Source organism: Felis catus, chromosome E3 (genome assembly GCF_018350175.1).
Source record: "Felis catus isolate Fca126 chromosome E3, F.catus_Fca126_mat1.0, whole genome shotgun sequence".
NCBI classification, from domain to species: domain Eukaryota; kingdom Metazoa; phylum Chordata; class Mammalia; order Carnivora; family Felidae; genus Felis; species Felis catus.
This window is the reverse complement of record NC_058383.1, coordinates 23211265-23238011: the sequence shown is the minus strand read 5'-3', so window position 1 is coordinate 23238011 and position 26747 is coordinate 23211265. Positions and strand designations below refer to the sequence as shown.

Genomic DNA, 26747 nt, shown 5'->3' with positions numbered 1-26747 from the left:
GCTCATCATGAAAGATGCACTCTTTAATCCACATCACCTGTTTCACCCATTGCCCACCCACCTCCCCCTCTGATAACCGTCACTTTGTTCTCTATAGTTAAGAGTCTGTTTCTTGATTTGTCTTTCTCTTTTTTCCTTGGCTCATTTCTTTTGTTTCTTAAATTCCACATATGAATGAAATCATATGGTATTTCTTTCTCTTGTTTCTCATAGCATTATATTCCAGCTCCAACCGTGTTGCTACAAATGGCAAGATTTTATTCCTTTTTGGTCAATATTCCATGTAATACATATATTAATATTATTATATATTATATGTTATATATATTGTACATATACACACATCACATCTTCTTTATCTGTTCATCTATTGATGGACACTTGGGCTGCTTCCATTAAACGGTTATTGTAAATAATGCTGCTATAAACATAGGGATCCATATATCCCTTTGAACTGGTGGTTTTGTATTTTGGGGGTAGATAACCCAGTAGTGCGATTGCTGGATCATAGGGTAGTTCTATTTTTAACTTTTTGAGAAACCTCCGTACTGTTTTTCAGAGTGGCTGCACCAGTTTGCATTCCCACCATCAGGGCATGAGAGTACCTCTTTCTCTATATACTCACCAACACTTGTTTCTTGTGTTTTTGGTTTTAGCCATTCTGACAGGTGTGAGGTGATATCTCAGTGTGGTTTGATTTACATTTCCCTGCTGATGAGTGATGGTGAGCATCTTTTCATGTGCCTGTTGGCCATTTTTACATCTTCTTTGGAGAAATGTCTGTTCATATCTTGTGCCCATTTTTAATTGGATCGTCTTTTGGGTGTTGCATCAGTTCTTTATATTTTTTGGATACTAACCCTTTGTCAGATATGTCATTTGCAAGTGTCTTCTCCCATTCTGTAGGTTGCCTTTCAGTTTTGTTGATTGTTTGCTTTGCTGTGCAGATTTTATTTTAATGTAGTCCCAATAGTTTATTTTTGCTTTTATTCCCCTTGCCTCAGGAGGCAAAGCTAGAAAAATTTTGTGATGGCCAATATCAGAGAAATTACTGCCTGTGCTCTCTTCTAGGGTTTTTATGGATTTCAGGTCTCACATTTAGGTCTTTCATCCATTTTGAATTTGTTTTTGTGTATGGTGTCAGAAAGTGGTCCAGTTTCATGTTTTCACATATAGTTATCCAGTTTTCCCAACTTCATTTGTTGAAGAGACTGTCTTTTTCCATTAGTCTTTCCTGCTTTGTCAAAGATTAATTGACCATATAAATGTGGGTTAATTTCTGGCTTTTCTAGTTGATCTATGTGTCTATTTTTGTGCCAGCACCATACTGTTTTAATTACTACAGGTTTTTTTAAATTAAAATTTTCGTTTTGAGAGAGAGAGAGAGAGACAGACAGACAGACAGTACAAGTGAGGGGGGTGGGGAGGGAGAGAGAGAGAATCCCAACAGGCTCCATGCTCAGCGTGGAGCCCAACACGGGGCTCAAATCCCATGACCCTGGCACTGTGACCTGAGCCCAAATCAAGAGTCATACGCTCAACTGAGCCACCCATACGCCTCCGATTACTACAATTTTGTGGTGTTCCTTCAGGTGTGGAATTGTGATGCCTCCAGCTCTGCTTTTCTTTTTCAAGGTTGCTTTGGCTATTCAGGGTCTTTTGTGGTTCCATACAAATTTTAGGATTGTTTGTTCTAGCTTGGAGAAGAATGCTGGTGCACTTTTGATTGGGATTGCATTGAATGTGTAGATAGCTTTGGGTAGTATTGACGTTTTAACAGTATTTGTTCTTCCAATTCATGAGCATGGAGTGTCTCAGAGTACAGGTCTTCATCTCTTTGGTTAGGTTTATCCCTAGGTAGCTTATTATTTTTGGTGCAGTTGTAAATGGGATTGTGAATTTCTCTTTCTGCTGCTTCATTATTGGTGTGTAGAAATGCAACAGATTTCTGTAGACAGATTTTGTATCCTGCGACTTCACTCAATTCCTTTATCAGTTCTAGCAGTGTTTTGGTGGAGTCCTTCGGGTTTTCTCTATATAGTTTCATGTCATCTGCAAATAGTAAAAATTTTATTTTTTCTTACCAATTTGGATACCTTTTATTTCTTTTTTGTTGCCTTATTTCTGTGGCTAGGACTTCAGTACTATGTTGAAATGAATTGGTGAGAGTGGACATCCTTGTCTCATTCCTGACTGTACGGGAAAGGCTCCCAGTTGCGTAATGATGGACTTTTGACAAAAATATTTCTTTAAAAATAAAAATAAAACATGGAGCTCCTGGGTGGCTCAGTCAGTTAAGCGTCGGACTTCAGCTCAGGTCATGATCTCACAGTCCGTGAGTTCGAGTCCTGCATCAGACTCTGTGCTGACAGCTCGGAGCCTGGAGCCTGCTTCGGAATCTGTGTCTCCCTCACTCTCTGACCCTCCCCTCGTCATATTCTATGTGTCTCTCAAAAATAAATAAACATTAAAAAATAATAAAATAAAAGTAAGTAAAAATAAATCAGACTAAAGAGCTGCCTTTGGAGCAATGACTATTATTAGGTTTGGTTTGAAGATATAACAGTTAAATAGTGCCTACCTTCTTCCATTTCAAGATTCTTAGTATTATAAGGAAAAACCTATGTCTCCCTGAAGACAGTCTTATATAATCAGAAAGGAAAAAAAAGCTTCTGACATCTCTCCTTTGACCTCCTGACTAATCAGTAAATTACTTTTCTAATAAGTGTGTAGAGTTAAATAACAATCACATCTATATGACATCCCATCCCTTGAAAATGTTGATATATGAGCGATCCCATTAGATAATCACAATAATAGCCAGACTTTGGGGTTTTCTAAAGGGGTTTTATTCTTAAAGGAGCATAGCCTTATTTTTCCCCCTTGAAACCATTGAAATGTTTGTGTTTTTGTTTTTTATTGAAGTATAGTGACACACAGTATTACATTAGTTTCAGGAAATGACTTTCTTATAGTGGAATCATACCTTAAACAGTTTTCTTTCCTTTTTGTCTTGGAGATATTTATTTACAGAGTTCCTTAAAGAGAGCACAGCTACATACATCGTGTCGAAAAGCTACGTACATCTTTTTGTAGATACGTCATACATCTTTCTCTCCATTGCATTCATGAGGACACTACCCTGCCTCTGGATCTTCTAATGCAAAAGCACATATTTCTGTTTTGTTAACATGTTTTTGAAGCCTTGCCCAGCACCATTAATTTAATTAATGGTATACATTTAATTCCTAGCCATCTTTACCTTTAATTATTAGAATAATCCTACGAGGGAAGTACCATAATTGGCCCCATCTCACAGATGAGAAAACTGAGCCTTACAGAGCGTCAAGTAACTTCAGCGTCAGTGACTTCTCAGTTAAGAGGTGATCAATTAGAAGTCATCTCAATCAGACTCCAGAGTCTGGGGATTTAATTGCTAAGTTATTGTGCCTTCCTAATTTTAAGGAGCTATCACAATGACCTATGGCACGAGACATGTCTTCCAGTGAGTTTAGTAAAAGTTGGATTTTGTTTTCTGTTCAAATCCCCAGGCATTCGGCATCTTGCTGGCGGCACTAGTGGGTAGAAGAAATCGCCTGTGTTTAACAGAAAAGGGCCAGGGTTTGCTGACATGTTTCGTTAATCCACAAGGAGATTGCTGATGAGGATTCTGGTTAATTAGTTGTGGAATTTTAAAAAACGAGCAGATGTACCATGGTAAAATGCATTTTACTTCCCAAATCCTGGGGGAAGGCACTGGGTATGTTCCGCGGCTGTGTGTACTTATATATCTTGATTGAACATTCAACAGCATGTTTTGCAAGACTCAGGTATCCTGGCTTTGTTCCAGCATGGATAATTAGATTCTTCTCCGGCTCTCCCTACAGTCTCAGGTAGGTACGAGATTCACCTTAATAACTACAACTAGCAAGCACCTACTATGCACCAGGCCAACACACTGGCACATTGCCGTGCATCATCTCCAATCCTTTGCACAATCCTGCGACCAAGTTTTATTTTCTCCCCCTTTAATGGGAAAGCTGAGGCTCAGAGAGAGGTTAGTGACTTGCCCAGAGCTGTACATGAGTGAGTGGCAAAACGGAGATTCAAACTTAGACATGCCTGGCTCCAAAGCCTGTATTTTTCCTCTTCTGCACTCTTCATTGGGAAAAAAAATGCATTTGACAAAAAACATCAGGGGCGCCTGGGTGGCTCAGTCAGTTAAGCGTCCGACTTCAGCTCAGGTCATGATCTCATGGTTCGTGAGTTCGAGCCCCACATCGAGCTCTGTGCTGACAGCTCAGAGCCTGGAGCCTGCTTCGGATTCTATGTCTCCCTCTCTCTCTCTGCCCCCGCCACCCCGCCAAAAAAAAAAATTAAATTAAAAAAGTCAAAGGATACAAAAAAAAGATATGTAATGGAAAATGAGTTACCTCCCAGCCCTTAGCCCTTCAGTTTCCCTTCCTGGAGGCCCACCCTGATATTCTTCTGTGTCATCCAGTATAGTCCATGCCTCTACTCCTTATTTTCATTTTGAAGTTACTGTTATAAGTTATTTGGCTGAATTGGACTCTTGCTCTATACTGCATTTTCTTATTTAAATTTCGTAAATGCTTTGGGAGCAAAGTGGGGATGGGTTTTCTATGAATATCAAAGAACAGGCTTGTTCTGCACATCTTTCAGGAAAAGTCATCCCAAACGGCAGGTCATGTATTTTTACATTTAGTTGGGAGTAGAGAATACCAGAATATCATGGGGTAATAACTGTGCCCTTCCTTTTAATATCCCAGTATGCACGCGTGCACACGCACGGGGAGACAGCTATCATGTGTATGTAGTATTTTCTAACTTCTTTGTCTTACCTACCGCTTTAAAACCAGCTCCATGTCTTTTCCCCATGTCTTATTTTCTGAAACATTATATATAATCACAGCGTAAGCGTAGCATTTCATTAAACATAAACGCGTATACCACCATTTCAACCAGCATAATATTGCATAACATTTAGGGTGTTTCCAGTTTTACATTTTACCACTGTAAACAGATGATACCATGTTGCACATCCTTAAAATACATATCTGCCTGTAAATACCTTAACATTTTGATCAGATAAATTCTAAAGAGTGCCTTCCATAAAATTTAAACTTATTTGCAATCCTAGCATTGTACGAGATGCATATTTCTGCTCACTGTGGCTAACACTAAATAATTCTTAATTTTGTGATAGGTCAAAATGCTATCTTCTTTGGATTGAATTTGGATTTCTTTGATACCTGATGAATTTTAATATTTCTCCAATTTTATGTCTTCTTTCAGGAATTGTGCCTTTTGCTCCGTTTTCTAGTAGGGTGTTTTCCTTACTGATTTATAAAACTCTATTTATTAAAGGTATTAAATATTTATCTGTTATATACAGAACACATTTATTCCTTTGCATTTTATTTCCCCTTATGGTGACTTTTTTTTGTCTCCCAAAACCTTAAAATTTTTATGTGGTCATATTAAAGTCTTTTTCTTTGCTTTCTTCCTTTGGTATTATGGGTATAAAGCCTTCCCAGTTCTCAATATACACATATTTACTGATTTTTTTTAATGTTTATTTATTTATTTTGACAGAGAGAGGATGAGCAGAGGAGGGGCAGAGAGAGAGAGAGAGAGGGAGAGAAAGAATCCCAAGCAGGCTCTGTGCTGCCAGCATAGAGCCTGATGGCAGGGCTTGATCTTGTGAACCATGAGATCACGACCTGAGCCAAAACCAGGAGTCGGACACTTAATCGACTCAGCCACCCAGGCGCCCCTGCATATTACTGATATTTTCATCCCTGGCAGTGTTGTTTTCTTTTTCCCTTTGAATTACTTCATTGATCCTGAATTCACCCTGGTGTAGGTGTAAATGAAGAAACCTGATTCCATTTTTTCCCAGACGATTCGCTGATTGCCCCCACAGTGTTCCCATGAACCGTAATTTCCCAGCTGACTTGAAATGCCACCTTTACTGCGTTGCTTATTTCTGATTTCGGATTCTGTTCATCCATTTGCCTATTCACAAGCCAGAACCACACTGTTTTAATTAGTACAGCTTCATAATATATACTGTATGGCATTGAGTTTCCTGCCCATGATTTTTCCTTCCAGCACAATGCATTAGCTCTTATCTTTAATTTATTCATCCAAAAGAAACTTGGTAATTGTAATGTCAAATTCAATTTTTTAAATCCCCTTGGGATTTAGATTGCTATTACATTTGATTTATAGATTAATTTGAGAAGAATGGATGTCTTTCTAACATTATGACTTCCCATCTCTCCATTTATTAACGTTTTAATTGAACTGTCTATAAATTATAGAACAATATTAAATATTAATTGTGTTAGCAGGCATCTTTCTCTTGCCTAACTTTAATGAGACTCACAGTCTGTGGGTCACCAGCACAGAGTCACTAGATTCAAATGCCGGGGTTTATATCCTGGCTTCACCAGTCAGTGCCTTGGGTCTTTGGGCAGGTTACTTCTCTGTGCCAAATTTCTTTACATGAATAATAAGATTAATACAAATACCTACCTGGTGATGCTGTGGTGAGGTTTAAATGAGATAATACATGGGAAGGTACTTAGAGCCATACCTGCCCCATGGCTCTCAATGTTGGTATGATTTCATTCTTCAATATGCCAGTGGATGTCCTTTTTTCATGTTAAAGAGGCAGCCTTCCTGGTTTCTGAAGATTATCTTTTTCTTGATTAGCAATGGATGTTGAATTTACTAAGCGCCTTTCTGGAATCTGTTGAGATGATCATTTTTTCTTCTGACCTATTTCTGCGCTGAATTATGATTTTGTATTAAATGTAATGATAATGGATCTCAATGGGACGTGACAGCTTTTCTTTTAATAAATTATGCTTTGGTAGATACTACTCGAAATCTCTGCTGGTCAGGGAGCTTCCGCTTGTCAGCCTGGGGTAGATGGGCCTGCCTGCCCACGTTCTGGCCAGCGTCCCGCCCCCTTCCACCGTGCCAGCGTCTGGGGCTGCTGGCTCCTGGTTCCCAAGCATAATCTTGCCCCCTCCGGGAGCAGGGCAGTGGCCTGGCTGTAGGGCTGGGGAAGAGGTCTGCAATGTGGCTGCTGCTTCTAACACCGCCTCTAACACCGACTGTATGTTTGCCTGTGCCTCTCGCCCCACTAGGCTCTTGGTGCCTCCAAATCCAGAAAATTCCGTGGCAAGAATCCACTTTCTTCTCATTAGTGATACCCTCCCCACCTCACAGCCTTACATTTTGGCTGTCTCTTCCAATACCCCTCACGCTCAGCCTCCCTTCTTCCAAAAATATGTCTCAGGGACTGGGTGCCTCAGTCAGTTAAGTGTCTGACTTTGTTCGGCTCAGGTCATGATCTCACGGTTCGTGAGTTCGAGCCCCACACCCGGCTCTGTGCTGACAGCTCAGAGCCTGGAGCCTACTTCAGATCCTGTGTCTCCCTCTCTCTCTGCACACCCCCCCACCTCTCTTAAAAAAAAAAAAAAATGAATGAATGAATGTTAAGAAATTTTTTTTCAAAAATATGTCTATTGTCTGCCACCAAGTCCTCACCCTTCCCTTAATATGTGGACTTTATATTTTTTATCCATTCGTTATCAATTTAGTGGTGACCCGAGAGGGAGTGGAGATGAACACTGTGCTTGCTTCACTGTGTTCTGCAGCAGTCCTACTAGGACTTGGGCCCATTATTGACATTAAATGACACACTTTGTCTCATTTAACGTCTTTGGCTTGGATTCTGCTTTTCCTGGTACTAATTTCATGACTCTGTCTCTCTTTAGACTGGCATTTCCCTGATGTATCTGAACCTCTCCCATTTTCACAGAAAACGTTTCTGTCCTTGTGTCCTGGGGTGGTCTTGAAACACGAATATGACTAGGTTTTATTTTAGAATGAGAAATCTTTATTGTTGTCACTTCAAAAAATTGTGGTGTTTAGCCTATTTTCAGTAATTTTTAATAGTAACGCAAGTGTTCCTACTTGAACACTTCTGTCATCTGGCTCTACAGTTTTGGCTGTTTTTTTTCCCCCCTGGCTTTCCTTTCCCATCTCTTTTGTTATATGAGCTGCATTTGCTTTGCTTTCTTATTTTCTGATGTTTTGGAAGGCCCATGTCCTGTTTTTACTTGTTCGTTTTACTCTGCTCTCATACAGCACGTGAGTAGGCAGTGCCCTTTGGGAAAAAGCCTCATATCCTTCCATTCTGCTCCCCCCACTCCTTCCTCTGTCACCAACTTCTTGGTTAATTTAATCTGGGATATTAGATTTGATTTGTCAGACTACTGATTTTTAACTTTATGGAGGTATAAATTATTGTTTATATCTTTTAAAGAAAAACCATGATAACAGGAGCTAAATTTATTGGTTATCTGGGATTCGCACTTGTTTGATCCCAATGGTTGCCCTTTTATGCCCTACCTCCCGAGTCTCCAATTCTTTCTCACCACGACTTAGGTCATTGCTTTCATTTCAAGGAACTTTCTGGAGAGCAAGGTGGAATGCCTTTCAAGCTGTTGCACATCTTGTAATGCTTTGCTTTTGCCTTCACAAGCAAATTGGCCAAGTACTGAGAGTCACAATTTTTCTTCCCCCTGAAAAACTCTCTGGATGATAATCTGTGTTTTGCTAGCATTTAGTGCTGCTGCAAGGTCCTCATCTGGCTTGAATTTGTAAAAAACCCATTTTGTTTGCTTTATCCATTTTGGGTACCTATAATACTTCATGAACTTTTGCAATTTTGTGTAACTTAAAATGTTTAGCCTGATGTGTGTTTGTACGGATAGATGATGGGTGGATGGGTGCATTCCTAGATGTGGGTTTTATCTCGTTAAGACTAAACTGGGCTTTTGATCTGCCCGGATAGCCATCTTTTATCTCCAGAAATGTCTCTTTAATGAAGTCTCAGCCTGTTGCTGTGTCCAGTTTGTTTCAGGTTTCCTCTTCAGTAACATCACAGACTGGTGTTGCTTATGACAACTCTGCCTTCCATGTTGCCTTCTCCTGCATCAGTTCAATCCTGTGGACCCTTCCTTGAGAAGCTCAAGATCAAGCTCAAGTGTGCTCTGATTTTTATTTTCTGTGTCACTAGGTCTGCTCCCCCCCAGCCTCTTTTTTTAGTTTATTTATTTATTTTGAGAGAGAGAAAAAGATAGAGTGTGTGCACAGGAGGGGCAGAGAGAGAGAATCCTAAGCAGGCTCCACACTGTCAGCACGAGGAACCCGATGGCGGGGCTGGAACTCACGAACCTGTTGGATCGTGACCTGAGTTGAAATCTGTGGTCAGACACTTAACCAACTGAGCCACCCAGGCGCCCCCATTAGGTCTGCTCTTGACTGCTACCAAGTGTCATTTACTAAAGCATTTTTAGCTTCTCTGCGGGACAATCTTACCTCACCCATACCCAGTTTTTCTTAACCTGTTGTCTTTCCCTCCCATCCTGTGTCTTTTCATCCAAGCCTATGCTCACCTCTTGACCTTCTGCTCAGATGTCTAGCCACTCAATTCCTTTTCCTTCACCCCGTGTAGTAATTCTGTATTTATTTGTCCATATCTCTTCCACCAGACCAGAGGCTTCATGCTTCACCTGTTTTACTTAGAGCCATGCCTCAGCACAATCGCACATGGCTAGCAAACAGTAGGTGCTCCATAATTATTTGTCGACTGAGTATATCTCCACATTACCCTGGCTTGGATTCCCTTTGGCCCTGCCAACATTGCATTGAGCCAGAGGTTCCCAAAATCTAGTCATTGAAAGATGAGCTTTTTTTTCATGTTCATGTGCCATCTGTACTGTCACTTACTTAACATTCATCTTTAGATCAGTTCACATTTTCCGCCTCATCCTCATATAAGGCTCATATTTAAGCCTCATCCTCAGCAGTGAAATCTGCGAAATAAAGGTGATGTCTTACCTCCAGTTTTCTAACATACATTAAACACGTACCTGTAAAAAAATGTAAGCTCCGCCCACGAATCCCTTGCACACCACAGGTGAGAAGTGACTACACTTTGGGAAACCTTTTCCCAAGACCTCCAGCTGCTCTTTAGAACAGAAATCCTTGAGATTTCCTTAAGGAGTTTAGGTCTTCTTGATTTGGGCTTTGATTCCTACCCATGTTCTCCATTCGATCAGCATGAGTCCTTCTCTTCTGGCTGCCTGTGATGGGATGGCACGGTGACAAGGACCAAAGATACCACAGTCACCAAGGACGACACCACCCTTTACCAATGGGGTTTGCAGGCCAGCTGGGGAAAAAGGCATTAGATACACAAACAGATAAGCAAGATGATTACAGATTCTGCTTAGGACTCTGCGGGAAAGAAACCATGGGGTTTAGGGAGTGGAGACATTTGAACAGAGACGGGAGAATGAAAAGGACTGAGCCATGGGAAGACCAGGGGAAAGTGTCCCGGGCGGATGCTGAGGGGAGGAAGGGGTAGGATTGGGGCTTTAGGAGTGCCTGCCCGCGCCTCGTGTGGGGCATCCTGAGTGCTTTCCAGATCTGAAAAGCAGGGCTGAACCATTGAGCACCACAGCCTGGACAAGAATCCGGGTTGGTACGGTTTGGGCAGGCCTTGGACCCTGCAGAAGTACTGGTGACTCACTAATCGTACATGTGGCGTTGGGCACATCAGGGGTCTGGATGATATTTGAGCAGCTGATTGCCAGCCGCTCTGCCCACTGCTTTCTTTCCTTGCCCCCCTTATGATCAGAAAGCCGGCCCCAGCTCACCCTCTGCAGCCATGGAGCTTAATGTATTCTGAGACACTTGCACATGTGGGAGACAAAATGGAAAGGACTCCTGTCGGGGCTGATTCCTCCCAGGGGAGCAACAGGGACTTGCCGAGAGGCAGCAGGGGGTTCACTCCAACAGCTGCCGTTGGCTCACCTCCCACGAGGGGGCAATGTTACGCCGCAGGAAGTGGGGCAGGCTGGCAACTCTCCCTGCCAAACTTAGGAGCCCCGGGACGCTGGAGTGGTAGATTATAAAGTGTGGTGTTTAAAAAACACAAAAACAAACCTCACTGACTCATCCAGTCATTGGTTGGGAGTTTGCAGATGCCTGGGAAGCATTCAGAGCTGGTAGGGGCTGAAAGGTCCTGAAAATGGATCCGGGCACAGGTGGAGCAGGGTGGAGGCTCCATGGACACCGCAGGCAGGGAACACTGGGAGGTGGAGGTGGGGACAGGGGCAGCAGAAAGCCCCTGGGCAGACCACCTCCAGCCTCAACCTGGGGCTGGTCACTGTGGAAAACCTCATGCGTTTGGCAGCAGGAGAGCAAAGCCATGTGCAAGCTTGTCTGCAGAGAGGGGCAGGAAAGGGCAGGCTTTGGTGGTTGGCACGGAGCGGGAAAGGTCGGGAGCAGCCGCTGTGCAGAGCGGGCGAGTGGCCGGGCCAGAGGAGCGGGGCGGAACGGCCGGCTGTGCCGAGGCCCCCTTTGTGTCGGGCAGTGGGGCACTCGTAGCAGAGTTGCTGTGCCGGTTTCAGACGCCCTCGGGCGGTGCTCCCCTCCCCGTGTCTTTTCACCTAGATTGTCTTTGAGAGACCGAGGGGAGTGAGGATCCCCTAAGCCACCACTCGGTACCATCACTGGTAGCCTTGGCACCGCTTGGCGTAGCCCCGCTTCCTGGATGCCGGGGTCACAGGAGAGCGAGCTGGCTCAGAAGGGGTACTGGAAGCTAGCGCCTCGCTGGAGAGAAGGGCGGATCTGCTCCCTGCAGCTGTGAGCTTGGGTGAGCAAGCTGTGTGGTCCTGAGCCGCCTGGGGCCGGTGTCAGAGGAGACTGGATCAGATGTGGGGGTGGCCTGGGCGCCTGGTGGTCCGTGGAGTCATCGACTGAGACACGAGGAGGCAAATGGTAAGCCGAGGGAAAAGAACTGAAGTACGTACGGAGGAGACCAAAAGAGTGTTCCCGAAGCCAAGAAAAAAACCACGTTTCTCACGAAATAGGGAGTGGGCGCCTCCGATGCCACAGAGAAATGTGACGAGACCGGGACAAAATTGGGATTGCCTCTTGGGGGTGGACTCAGCACCGCCTCATGGGGTCACAGGGTGGGTGGCAGATGGGACAAGTTGGGGGCGAGTGTGAGGAGACGAAGTGGAGCTTTATTTCAAGAACTTTGGGGAGAGAAGGAGATACGTAGGACTGTGGCGGTGGGGGGGGTGGTGAAGGGATAGATGATTAGCTTTTCAAAAATCAAAAAGACTGGGATGCTACAGCACGTGACTGCAGTTAATACTGTACATCTGAGAGCTGGCTAAGAGATCAGACCGTAGAAGGTCTCATCAGGGGAAAATTTTTGTCAGTGTGTTAGAGATGGATGTTAAGTGGACTCATTGCGGCGATCGTTTTGCAACGTATACCTGTGGCGAGTCACGTTGCACGCTTGAAGCTGATACAATGTTACATGCCGGTTATATCTCAATAAAAACTAAATAAATAGGGGCGCCTGGGTGGCTCGGTCGGTTAAGCGTCTGCCTTCGGCTCAGGTGGTGATCTTGTGTTTTGTAAGTTCGAGCCCCGCGTCGGGCTCTGTGCTGTCCCTGTGGAGCTGCTTCAGATCCTCTGTCCCCCTCTCTCTCCACCCCTCACTGCTCTCTCATTCTGTTTCTCAAAATTAAATATATTTTTTTTAATTTTTAAATTAAAGAACTAAATCAATAGAAAAAGAATTAGCTGATGCCACTGATTGCAGGTTCACTGAGATGCCCTCTGTGCCAGTGTCACCACGACTCCTGTAAGACCTTGCTACCCACACTGTGGTCCACGGACCAGCAGGTCAGCCTGAGTGCAGAGCTGGTCAGCAATGCAGAATCTCAGGCCCCCTCCCTAGCCTTCCCCGATCGGAACGTGCATTCCAGCAAGACCTCCGGGTGGCTCAAAGGATGCACATCAAAGTATGAAAAGCACTGATTGAAGGGACCCACCCCCAAGGAGAAGGGAAGGTGGGCTTAAGTGTAGGGAAGGAGCCAAGCCCAGACTGAGAAAGAAGGTGGGGATCTGGAGTTACCCCCAGAAGGCGCCCTGATAGTGTCCCCAAGGTCAGGCCAGGCTGGCCACACATGGTCCCTGAGAAATTGAGGTCCAGTTGCCTGGAAACTTACCGAGCTATACACGCAGCAGCAAAAACCATTCATCCAACACCCAGGCCACACTTCCTCCCTCTTGAGAGCGGAGCTGAACATTCTGGGCCTCCCACAGCCTTGCTTCCCACCCACACCTCGGCTCCTCCAAACATGCTTCCTTTCCCCCTGCCTGCCGCACAAAACCGCTACCATCCAGGCCATCTTCTTCCTAAATGGTATCAATGGAGACTTTTTAACGTCATTTTTAATTAGCTGGTTGTTTTGGGTTTTTTTTTTAACTACAAAGAACACATGGTTATGGCAAAGAAAAACCCACTGAGCAGCAGAAAGGGAAAGGTGGAAATAAGGTCCCATTCTGCACTACAGTCCATCCCTCTTCTGGGACCTCAGGAGTTCACTGCACTCAGCTAGTGGACAGAAGGGACAGTGAGAGGGATGCATCTACCTTGTGAGCACAGCACAGAGCCTGGCTAAAGGTCGCACACTGCGTTTCTACTCACTGTCTGCGGCAGGAACCAGGTGCAGCGCCCCTCGCAGATGCATTGGGTGCTGGGAAATGTGGTCCTTGGCTGGGCAGCTGCCCTCTAGAAACAGCTCTGCTCTGGGGGGAGGAGCAGGGGTCTTTGGTCAGGTCTCCCCATCTCTGCCCCAGATGCTGCAGCAAACATCCATGCACACAGGCCTTCACCTGCCTGTAAAGAAAATTTCCAGAAGTGGAATTGCTGGATTGGAGGGTGCATTTTAGGGCACCTGGGTGGCTCAGTCTGTTAATCATCCGACTCTTGATTTCGGCTCAGGGTTCGAGTGCTGCATCAGGCTCTGCGTTGACAGCTCGGAACCTGCTTGGGATTCTCTCTCCCTCTACCCTGCTCGTGTGCGTGCACGCTCGCTCTCTCAAATAAGCCTAAAAAAATAAAATAAAGGGTGAGTTTTGCATTTGGCAAGGCAATCTCTACTTGCCCTCCTGAAGACCACACCCATCAACACTCCTACGGATATTGGAGAGTACTTGTTAGTTCAACACGTTGCCAGCAGTAACTGTTATCATTTTTTAAAAATACATTTTTGCAGTGTTAAAAGTGAGTAATATCTCATCATGGTTTTTTTGAAAAATTTTTAATGTTTATTTTTGAGAGAGAGAGAGAAACCTAGCGTGGGGGGGGGGGGGAGGGGCAGAGAGACAGGGAGACACAGAATCAGAAGCAGGCTCCAGGCTCTGAGCTGTCAGCACAGAGCCTGATGCAGGGCTTGAACCCACCAGCCTTGAGATCATGACCTGAGCCAAAGTCGGAGGCTCAACCGACTGAGCTACCCAGGTACCCCTCGTCATGGTTTTAATTTGCATTTAACATTGCGAGAGATGGAGAGTATCTTTTCATGTATTTACTTTAATTCGAGCTCTTTTACTATTAACTCTTCTTGTGACCTGTGGGCCTTTCTTCCACCGGCTGGTTCTCCTCTTCTGATTGATTTGCCAGAACTTTGAAACAATATAGATGAAGTCATCCCATCGTTTCCCTGTCTCGCATGCTGCAAATATTTTTCCAGGGGGTCCTTGTCCTTCTATTTTATTTGTGGTGGGTTTTTCCCCCCATCCCGGAGACTTGCATTTTTCACGAGGTCTAACTTCTCAGCTTCTTGCTTCATGATTTTTGTCTCATGCTTAGAAAGGCTGTCCTTGTGCCAAGATTAATTTTATGTTCTCACGTTTTCTTCTAGTGTTAGAGTCACACTTGAATCCAGATTCTGCAACTTGCTGTTGCTTTGGCGATGACGTTGGTTCTCGGTGCCCCAGTTTCCTCTGCCCGCAAGCAGGAATAGTGAGGGTGGCGGCCTCTTGGAGTTCACGTATAGACGGAGGGAGGCAGTTTTCCCGTAGAGCCGAGAACCGCTTGGGCCCCCCGGCCACTGTGCAGCAGGCGCTAGCTTATGTCCAGGGCGTCAATGACCGCGTCTCTGTCAGCTTGGGCTGCTGTGACAACACTACCGTGGAGGGGTAGGGGGGCTTCGGCAACAGGCATTTGTTTGCTTCTCTCCATTATGGAGGCTAGAAGTCCAAGATCAGAATGCCGGCCAATTTGGTTCCTGGTGAGAGTTCTCTTTCTGGTTTTCTTGCTGGATCCTTACATATTATGGGAGTGGGAAGAGATCCTCTTTCTTGTTTCTCTCCTCATAACAGCACTAAGCCCATTTGTGAGAACTCCACTCTCATGACCTCCTTACCTCCCACAGGCCCCACTTCCAGAGACCATCACATTGGGGGCTGGGGTTAGGGCTTCAACATGTGAATCTGAAGGAAAAAGCCATAAGCAGACCATATGGACAGCCAATGTGTGTTGCCTTCTTTTGTATTTTAATGTTTATTTTTAAGAGAAAGAGTGTGAGTGGGGAAGGGGCAGAGAGAGAGGGAGACACAGAATCTGAAGCAGACTCCAAGCTCCGAGCTGTCAGCACAGAGCCCATTGTGGGTCTCGAACTCACGAACTGTGAGATCATGACCTGAGCCAAAGTCAGAGGCTTGACTTACTGAGCCACCCAGTGCCCCTTGTTGCCTTATTTTTTTAAAAAGATACAGAATGTGAGGATTTCATACATGTGTACGTTGTGAAATGATTACCACAATCAAGTTAATTAACATATCCATCACCTCATGTAGTTGCCCAGCGTGTGCACGCATGTGTGTGTCTGTGCACTGAGACTTAAGATCTACTCTCTTGGCAAATTTCAAGTGTACAATAGAGTATTGTTAACTGGAGTCACCATGCTGTAATTAGATCCCCGGGACTTAATTCGTCTTCTAACTGCAAGTGTGTACCCTTTCACTAACGTCTCCCCCTTGCACCCTCCCTCCTCCCCTGGCATCCACCGTTCTACTCTCTGGTTCTCTAAGTTCTACATAGGGAATCATATGGTATTTGTCTTTCCGTGTCAGACTTATTCCCCTCAACCATATAAAAGGAAAGAAACCCTGCCGCTTGTCACAGCGTGGATGAGCCTGGAGCACATTATATGCTCGGAGAAATAAGCTGTACCCCCGTTTCTGTGGGTAGCAAGGGACAGGACTCAAACTCAGGGCTCTTTGACTCCAAATCCCATAGTCACAACCAGCCCCTAGAGTAGCCCACTGCCCCGTGAACATCTCTGTGTATCACATAAGGAGAGTCCTTTTCTGGTCTGTCACATGGCAGGACCCGGGACAAATTCCCCAATGCACGAGGTGTGGAAGAAAGAATAGGCTTTACTGGGGAAACTTGCACACCAAGGGTCTCAATAGAAGAGGCAAGTGTGGGGTTACTGTTTTCTGACCGTCACACTGAGAGATGTGCCGGGGCCTGGCTAGACTGGGTTTATGCTCCAGGGAAGGGATTTTGCCCCCACACCTCCATCAACTTCTCTTCTTATGGGGGAACAGCCCTGCCAGTTGGGGGGTAATCACACTACTGGGACACCAGGCAGGCTGCTGTTTACAGGAGATGCCAGCTGCTCCCAGGAGTTATCTGGGAAAGCCCACTGCCCAGCACCTTGATGGCCTATAGGAAAAAGTGGGTTCGGGCATAGGCCCTCTTGCCAGAGAAAAGAAACCCTCCTCCCTGCGCCCCCTCCCCCACAGCTCTAGTAGGGAGCCAAGTTCAGGTAGGGAGCCCTCCCACTGGGAAATGAGGACCCTCCCCCCACCCCTGTTTCCACAAGGCTGTGTTAACTCCCAGAGGATAGAGGCTTGCTTATCTTTGTATCTCTTGCATACAGTAGGTGCCTAATAATGCTTGAATACATGAGTGTATACCAGATGTAGGATAAGCATTGTCGATGTAGAGACGTGACAGTCATGATGCCTGCCTTCCATGACCTTACACTCTAGGGCTCTGATAGACACAGATCATGTATCCGTAGTGGATACACCACAAAATCACAAGTGTAGCAAATGCCTAAGTCTTCCAGGAAGGGGAAAAGAAGGGGGGCCTGGAAGGCTCCCTGGTGGAGGTGATGAGTTGAGAGCTGAAGTTTCGCCCAACAGGCTGCAGGGGACGTCGCCCAAAGGATACGATGTGTAAAAGGTCCCTTAGCACGAAATAGAGTCTTGTGGGGAGAGCCTTGAATAGACCACGCTGGCCGCCCAGGTAGCCATGGGCCAGATTAAGAAGAGCCACATAAATCCTGTCAAGGCCTTTATCCTGTGAGCAGTGAAGAATGGTTGATGGAGTTCAAGCTGGGACTTCATGTTTTGCTCCAGGGTCACCTAAGTGTGAGGATTCGGGGCCATGGACCTGGAAGGAAGTGGTCATTTCTCTTCTCAACCAGATGAGGAGAAACGGCCACAGGTGCTGTGCCTGCGCTGGGCTCAGCACACGGGGGGGTTGGCAGGTTTTGTTTTAAGAACCGGTTTCCTGCAATAAAGCCTTTTTCCTCCTCTTCCACTCTTAATTATCCCCCTGGAGACTGCAATGATTTTCAAGGAGCCTGTTGCCCAGTTAGGAGCTAATAAATCACCCAAGTCCCCCAGGCAGCCAGGCTTCCAGAACACATACATGGAGTGCATAGATTTAGTAGAAAATGAAATCTTCCAGAGAATCCTCTCGGTAATGATCAGAGGTGTGCTCATACTCCAAGTTCCCAGGGAGGCCCTGCTGAGGCTCCCGTGTGCGGACACGCATAGGATGTCTCTTGTGTGGACAGTGGGGGCCCAGGGAGTGGTCTCTGCCCCACGGGGTAGGTGTAAAAAAAACAAAACAAAAAAAAACCCTCTCCAGCCTCAAGCTGCCAAGAGAGTTAGATGTTTTTTTCTTTTTCTTTGGTGGGGTCCTCAGGAAGTCTGTGATTTTCCCTGAGGAAGTAGGTAAGAGTACAGACTTTGTCTGCATGGGGAAGAGGCCCACGTCTCCAGTGGCACTTACAAATGGCTTCTTCCTCACTCTTCCCGCATTAAAGCCCTGACTTTCTGTTTTTCTGTACCCCCTACCACCTGCCAGTCTTCTTGGTGCTGAGAGTAGGGAACAAGACCGACATCAACCCGATTCTCTTAGAACTTACAAGAGAATAGTGGTTAGGGGTGGGGATGGGCAGAGGCCTAAACATACAAGTAAACATATATTAGAGAGTAATGAACATAATCACATTACTTGTGGGAGCCCATTTTAATAAGGCTGCGCTTCCCAAGCTTTTCTGATGGTAAGAATCATGGGGAACCCACTGAATCAGAATGTACAGGGGAGGGGCCTGGGACTTTTTTTCTGTAATGTGCACCCCAGTTAATACTCATGAACAACTGTATTCAAGGCTAAGTGGCTAAAGCAACAGTGGTTCTTGGCCCTGGTGAGCCACTGGGATCATCTGGAGGGCTTTCAAATTGCAGGAGTCCAGGGCCACTTCCAGAGTTTCTGATTTAAATAGTCTGGTGTGGGGTCTGGCCATTTAAATATCTCCAAAAACCCTGCAGGAGGTCCCAGTGGGCACCATGACTTTACCCCCCATGCCCGTAGCCTCACTGCAGACTGACCACAGCCGGGTTCTCACCCATCACCGTGGGAGTCCGGGGCGAAGGACGGGGTGTAGGTAGCAAACCAGAAAGGGCACAAGATGTGTTCCTTCTTACATCTCATTTCACCTTCTTAGATATGGAGGTTAGGTTGAAGCAGAGCCTGGACCTCCCCCAGTCTCTGTGCCTGAGTGCCTGTGGCCTTGATAAAATCTTGAAAATGGCACCGTGATCCCCCCTCCCCAGGACTGTCTACTGAAACCGTCCTCTGCCCAAGGCCAGAATGCCCAGAAAAGGCTGTGCTTCCTGAACTAACACTGGTAACTTGTGAGGACTCAAGACGACCTCTCAGTAGGCACTTGCCTTTGACACTGGATCTTTGACCCATTTACTGAGCACCTGTGGTTTGCTGGGTATTGTGCTAGGAAGGCAAAAACAAATGAGAAACATGCCCAAGTTGCTGACAATGTGGTGATATAAGTGAATGCATATCTGCTAAGTTCTGCACAATGGGACGAGGGTGCTGGCAGTTGGGTGCACCAAATGTCATGAAATTACAAGAAAGGGTTCACAGAGGGTGTGACTTTTGGTTCGGACTTGGAGAGATGAGTCAGTGTTCACTAGAGTGAGAGAGACAAAGAAAGATGATCCAGAGTCTTAAAAACAAAAAACTCAGCAAGTTGCAAAAGCACATGGCTTGCTCTGGGGAGTGGATCTTGTATTCAGCATGACATGAGCATTGGGTTGCCAGGACGTGGCAAGAGATTAATTCTAGAAAGGCAAGGCAGTGGCCTTAAGTACCAAGTCAAGGAATACGGGCTTTATTCAAAAGAAGAGTTGGTCATTGATAAGATTGGATTTGCTTTAGAGAGATTTCCCTGGTGGACACAAGATGCAGAAGAGACTGAAAGGGAAGAGAGAGTGGAAGCCTGGAGGTCAGGCAGAAATATATGACAAGAGCCTGAGGCTGTGTGAGCGGGCTGGGAGAGGCAGGGCCTACTTGAAAACTTTCTGGAACGAAGAACATTAGATGCGAGAAGGAGTCAAGAATGACTGTGAAGGTTTTCTGCTTTGTGAGTGGATTCACGGCGACATCATCTGCAAGGACAGGCAAAAGAGAGAAGTGAGTTTGGGGAGGAAAATGGGGAGTTCGTTGTTGAGGTGAGGTGTCCAGTCTGCAGAGGGTTGGGCGTCCCAGTCTGGAGCATGGGCAATTTGGATCGGCAGTTACAGACCTGTGAGTCAGCAGCTCCTCAGTGGTGGTTAAAGGCCGGGGGAGGAGTGAGGTCGGCCTGGGAGATCGCGGGGAGTGGAGGGAGTGCGAGTTAGACCCTTGGGAAGATCCAGAATGGCTCCCTGCCCTCATGGAGTTTAGGGGAGCGTGGCCTCCACAGAGAGGAAGCCGGGTTGTAAAAGATAAGATTTGCATTCTCGGGGCGCCAGCACCAGAAACCAACTCTCACTGACTTCAACTAGTAATCCTTTATCGGAAGGACATGTACGGACTCACAGGGCACGGAAGAACCGGGTCTCGGACGGGGTGAGCGTGAAGACGGCCACAGGGACTTGGAAGCAGAGGCCGGTGAGGAGGCTTCCAGGCTCCCGTGCCTGGTTGGAGGATTCAGCCCAACGGTTTCCAGTCCGAAAGATACGTGTTTAGTCTTCATGACCCAACTGGCACTGATCGTCTTAACTCCAGTCACGCACCCACCCCAGGGCCTGCCAAGATTTTAATCCAAAGCAGGAGGGGTAGTTCCTCCAAGAGAAATCTGGGGGCTGTTGCCAGATGTAGGAAAATTGCCGCTGAGCAGGTTAAAATAACAGATGGGAGGTGAGTGAGTCCAGACTGTGAGTGTTAGTTCTTCCCGTCACTTTTGCAGAGCTACAGTGTAAAGAAAGGAGGCCGAAGCTGAGAGAGAAAAGTCCAGCTGTTTTTAGCGGCCGGAAACAGGTAAGCAGAATTTACACAATGACATGAGGAGGAAACATGAGCCTCTAGGAAAAGTCTGATGCCCCCCAACACCTGCCTGTGCAAAGAGCAATGAGGCATGTAGAGTCTCTTGCACATTGTGCTCGCACAGGCCCCCCGCACTCGACGCTAGCGACCCCAGGAGAAACAGGTAAGGGGTGGAGAAAGTGGCAGGGCACAGGAGCCGTGCGACTCGTGGTGTGATCAGGGCTGCGCGATCCCGTTTACAGTCTGGTGTGAGTGCCTCCTTAGTATTTGTAACTCGGTTTTGCAGCCGATATGCCAGTGAGGAATTGGCAAGGTGGAGCTTCTGTTTGGGGGACAGCTGGGGGAATGATGTGGTTCTCCGGAGATCACTGGAATTGGGCAGAATTTCCCAAACTGGTAACAGAGAGAGACATTCGCTGGTGTTCCTGGCAAAAGTATCCTTAGATAAGCTTGGGAAATGCCGTACCTGCGCTTCCTCTCTCGGGTATCCTTTAGTGTCTTAAAGGGTAATGCACAGAAATCTGTTTAGTAGCTTGTCAGGTCAACTTTTTGGTGTTGCAGAAAACCTTTGTATCAATAACCCCCATAGGGTTTGGAAAGTCCTTAATATTTATTTTTGAGAGAGAGAGAGTGAGAGCAGGGGAGGGTCAGAGAAAGAGGGAGACACAGAATCTGAAGCAGGCGCCACACTCTGAGCTGACAGCACAGAGCCTGATGCGGGGCTTGAACTCACGAACCGTGAGCCCGAAGTCAGACATTTAACTGACTGAGCCACCCAGGTGCCCCTGGAAAGTCCTTAACTTTAAATGCACCATCACGGGGCACCTGGGTGGCTCAGTCAGTTAAGCGTCCGACTTCGGCTCAGGTCATGATCTCTCAGTTCATGAGTTCAATCCCCACGTCAGGCCCTGTGCTGTCAGCTCAGAGTCTGGAGCCTGCTTCAGATTCTGTGTCTCCCTATCTGCCCTCTTCCCCTTACGCTCTCTCTCTCTCTCTCTCAAAAATAAATATTTTTCAAAAGTTTTACAAATAAATGCAGTCACATCTATATAATGTCATCTGCTTTTGTCCTTAAGGCCAACACCTATTTACAGTGTGGGTCAGGTCATAATATAATACAGCCACGTTTCTAAGAAAACCCAGCCAAAGAATTCTAGTCATGTGTACTTGTGATTGTTTGCTAATGACGATATCCTATTGTTAAAAACGAATGGCCTACTCCCTGTTGATAAATCTCAAACTTCCAACTCACAAGGGTCCGTTATGGACCTTGAGCCTGGAAACGAGATACCAGTCGTGTCAGCCCGTCAGGTACCCGGTGAATTTGAAGGTTCCGGGGGGTAATGTGCAGGTTTGCGGGGAAAGCACCAGGGGCAAGGATCTAGGAGCACAGGTGGACAGGGGAGGCCACCTTGTCCTCCAAGACCAGCGGGAGGGGCGCAGGATGGGTGCAGGTAACAGTCTGAAGGTGGACGAGAGGAAGGTTGAAGGAGCTGATGTGTAAGTGGTGGAGACTAGCTGTGTGTTGATGCGGAGGAACAGGGGTCGAGTTGGGAGCTCATGGTGAGAAGGTAGAGCACTTTGACGAACTTGAGAGGTAAATATAAAAAATAAGCAGTGTTTGAGAGTTCAACTGAAGCTAGAATTCATAAGCATATCAAGGATCCAGTTGTCAGGGTCACTGGTTTCCTTTGCTGCTGTTTGTCATCCCCAGGACAGAATGGGAGAGAATGAGAGGTTGGAAGGACACATTGCTAGCGATGGGAGAACACAGAGTACAAGGAAGTGGACGAGGAGGAGGATGCTCATGACCGTGACGCTATTGCAAGTTATTCATGGGTCCGGAGCAGGCATGGAGGAACATGAAATCAGAGAGAGTCAGATGAATTTCAAGATCAGGTATAGTGAGTTTGAGACTGTGTTAAATAAAGGTAGGAAGAAATAAGGGTATAGCCTGTATTAGTTTCCTGTGGCTGCTGTAACACATGACCACAGACGGGGTGGTTTAAAACGACTAGCTTGTGGTGGTTGCCAGAATCCTCGGCATTTCTCAGCTTGTACGTATATCACTCCGCACTCTGCTTTCATCTTTACATTACCTTCTCTCTTCACCCCTGCTTGTCTCTTGTAAGGCTACTTACTGCTCATTGGATTAGGGCCCACCGGATTCAGGATGGCCTCATCTCGAGATCCTTAACTAACTTCTATCTGCAAAGACTCTTTTTCCAAAAATAAGGTCACATTCGGAGGTTCTGAGTGGACATGTCTTTCAGAGGGTCACCATTTGGCCCATCCCATGGTACTAGAGTGGAATTTCAGAGAGAACCATTTCAGAACTAGGTCAATTCCAATGACAAGACCCAAGATATGGCCATGAGGAGGAGCTGCCAAACGTAAGGAGAAAAATGGAGACTTGGGTTAAAGAACTGTGAAGCTGGGTTATTGGATGGAGATGATGATGGGACCTGGGAAGAAGACCAGGAACTAGGAATGTGTGAGCCAGAGGAAGGTGAAGATGATGAATGCTTTGGGGGTTGGTGAGTCACGGTGGGGAAAAGATGTGGTGGTTCTCAACTCTGCCTCCACACTGGAACTATCTGAAGAGCTTTTGAAAAGTACCCACCCCATAAATTTCTCATTAGTTCATCTAAGACGGGTCCCAGACATCTGCATTTTTAAAAAAATTCTTTGGGTGGTCTAATGTGCAAAACACAACCTTCAGAAAGAAGTAGAAACTGGGAGCCAAGGGTGTTCCCCTCCAGCAAGGCTTGAAGGAGACACATCTGGGAAGGAGACTTCAGAGCTTCCCACCATCATCCCTTAAAGTCTTAAGCACAACCAGGAAATTAAAAAGTAAGGGAGCAAGAGGTTGCATCACCTGACTTCCTGCTGAGGGCACGACAGGACTGGAGTTCCGTGCTATTTCAGGCTTATACCGAGGATGTAGTTCAGATGTGTTCCAGCAGAAAAAGACATCAGAAGGCATTTCTAAAACACTTGTTATTCATACAAGACTTGCCCCAAAAAGGTTTTCTTAATATATGTGGAGAACTGTCTTTCACCGGAATAATATTTAGTAGCTTCCTACTAAATATATTTTTGAATATGTAATAAACGACATTAAAATTTTCAAGTAGCATAAAATACAAATACAAAAAATAAAAATTGCTTTTTAGACAAAAAGTAATTCTTGGGGCACCTGGGGACTCAGTCAGTCAGGTGTCCACCTCTTGATCTCAGGTTAGATCTTGATCTCAGGGTCATGAGTTCAAGCCCTATCTATACTGTAGGGCTTTCCACTGGGGTGAAGCCTACTTAAAAAAAAAAAAATACTTATCCCTCACCTTCTCACTCTGCCCCCACCTCAAGACTCCCCCAGAAACAAACGTTTTTATTGTTTCTTGTATATCCTTCCTGAGGTGAATGTGCTATATATATCTTGCCTATTTAACACGTACCTTGGAACTCATTCCCTATTTGTACACACAGATCCACCTGATTCTATTAACTGGCTGTTCTATCATTTATTTAACCCATACTGATGAACATTTAGGTTGTTTCCTCTCTGAAAGCAAACCTGTTAAAGAATTTTTTAAACAACCAGCATGAGTTGAAGTGGGTCCCTCACTGGAGATCTAATACAGCGTAGCGATTATAGGCCGTGGTATACTATTGTAAACGTCAAGCCTGCTGAAAGACTAGTTCTTAAAGTGGGTTCCTTACCAGGTGAATGCAGGCGGACCTCCAATGTCACCGAGGTCGGGGGGCGGGGGCCCTCCACTAGGGAGCAGGGTGTAGGGAAATGATCTGACCCTGCGCTGCTTCTGCCCCACAGGAGCCTGATGCCCCGGACCCTCGAGAGCCAGATCACTCTGGAGAAGACGCCCAGCTACTTCGTCACCCAGGAGGCCCCCCGACGCATCTTCAACATGTCCCGAGACACCAAGCTGATCGTGGTCGTGCGGAACCCGGTGACCCGCGCCATCTCGGATTACACGCAGACGCTCTCCAAGAAGCCGGACATCCCCACCTTCGAGGGCCTCTCGTTCCGCAACCGCACGCTGGGCCAGGTGGACGTGTCGTGGAACGCCATCCGCATTGGCATGTATGTGCTGCATCTGGAGAGCTGGCTGCGGTACTTCCCCCTGGCTCAGATCCACTTCGTCAGCGGCGAGCGCCTCATCACCGACCCGGCCGGCGAGATGGGCCGGGTCCAGGACTTTCTGGGCATCAAGAGGTTCATCACGGACAAGCACTTCTACTTCAACAAGACCAAAGGCTTCCCTTGCTTGAGAAAAACAGAATCGAGCCTCCTGCCTCGGTGCCTGGGCAAATCGAAAGGCAGAACTCATGTACAGATCGACCCTGAAGTGATAGACCAGCTGCGGGAATTTTATAGACCTTATAATATTAAATTTTATGAAACTGTTGGACAGGACTTCAGGTGGGAGTGAGCCACAGACATGCAAGGGCTCCTCCTCGTCTCCTCCGTGGGGTTTGCCCGTCCAGCCTGTGAGCCTCGGCCCCCGGCAGACCCACGCTCCAGCCCCCTCTCCCAGCTCGGGTTCCATCATCCTGGAACTGGGAAGCCCAGCTAAGGCCACGAGACCGGGGGGTCCCTGCCACTAGCTCTCCCCAGTCTGTCTCGGCAAAGCTGACCTGCTTCTGGCATGGCCAGTCCATTCCGAATCACTTCCCTTCCGCCCACGAGAGGCCTTGGGAAACTGCTTTAAGAGCAGATCTTCTGATTATGATAGATCCTGTAAGTGGTGATGGTTCTGTTGCTGCAGACGCAGCAGTCTGCCCCTGTCACTGTCCACCCCGGAGGGGGCTTGCTAATTCCGAGTGGCATGTACCTCCCCTCTGAGCTTCACTCTCCCTAGCCTCCCTGGGGGGTGGGATAGGAGACCATCCTCTTCCTCCTGACCTTAGCCGCTCATCGAGACATTGCAGAGCCCGAAGCACTCCCTGGCCACTCCTAGGAGACAGACCCTCTGATGATGAAATAAACCAGAGATTTCAAAGCCTGTGGTCTCCACTCTGCTTGAAGGGTAACTGTCTTTGAAAAACCACTTTGTGACCCACCCTGCTCCCCATGGACAAAAGCACATTAATTCTGCTGTTACGGGTACTTGCCTCACGCGAGCTTTCATGTTCAGCATGCGAAGGAATCATGCTTGTCCATGTGAAATAAATATGGCTCTCTCGTGTCCTTAATGCTGGGCTCTTCTCTGTAAGCCAGGCCTGGAGCACAGCTCATTCATTCGGCTCCTCTTGTGTAAGATGAGGGGTCAGTGCTGAGGAGGGTCCCGGAGAGGGGCGGGGGGCGGGCATGCTCCGGGAGGGCAGCGAGGGATGCACAAACCACGTGGACAAGAAGCAAGGGCGTGAAGATGGGGAATGGGGAGAGGAGGTTCTTGCTGGCAGAGGCTGCTGCAGAAACATCATGTGGAGACCTGTGCAGACAGTCTCTTTCTGAAACAGAAGTCTGTCAGCTCTCTGCTTAAGCTTTATATCTGAAGTGCCAAACTAGAAGCCCAGGGACTGATGGGATGTCAGATGTTTTTACTTGGCCAGCATGATATTTTGGAACAATCTCCAACATTTGAAACTTGGGAGTGTTCATATAAAAATAGGGATTTCCATTTATTTTTTAACGGGAACTTGGCAACAGTCGGTTGCCGCCTTTGGATGAAGCCTGTGCTCCCCAAGCTTCAGTCCCCACGTGGCCCACCTCACTGATGGACATGCTCTGCCTGGCCCCTGTTGGCGTGTGAGTTCCCAACCCTGCCTTGGGTGTGTACTGGGACCTCAGAATAAAGCTCAAATCCTCCAGCATGGGGCCAAGACAACCCCAACTATAGTTTCTGCATCATCCCCTTCTCTACCCTCTCGCTCTGTTCTAACTCTCAGAACTCCGTGCCTTTTCTTAACTCCCTGCAGTCTTTCTTAACTCTCTTAAGCCTCTGCCTGGAATACTTCCTCTCCCTAACCTCTATCCCTACCCCATGTCTCCAGCTAATGGAAGCTTCCATAAGACTTCACTCAAGTGTCACCTGCTTGATATCCGTGAAGCCTTCCCCAACCAGGTTATCTGCTCACTCTTCTGTGTTCACTTGGTAGTTTGCGCACGTCTCAATCACAGCTTTTATCACACTAGATTAGTGTTATTTGTAGAAATGCCCCACCGTGCACC

At 46.7% G+C, this 26747-nt stretch overlaps 1 protein-coding gene across 1 annotated transcript in view; it reads left to right on the top strand.

Moving 5' to 3' along the window:
• HS3ST2 (heparan sulfate-glucosamine 3-sulfotransferase 2) overlaps positions 1–25768 on the top strand; it is a 92855-nt gene extending 67087 nt beyond the window's left edge. Inside the window, exon 2 of the mRNA XM_003998814.6 lies at positions 24387–25768. Coding sequence (XP_003998863.3) covers positions 24387–25005 — 619 coding nt within the window. The 3' untranslated portion in view covers positions 25006–25768. The remainder of the gene's footprint in view (positions 1–24386) is intronic.
• The last annotated feature ends 979 nt before the right edge of the window (positions 25769–26747 follow it).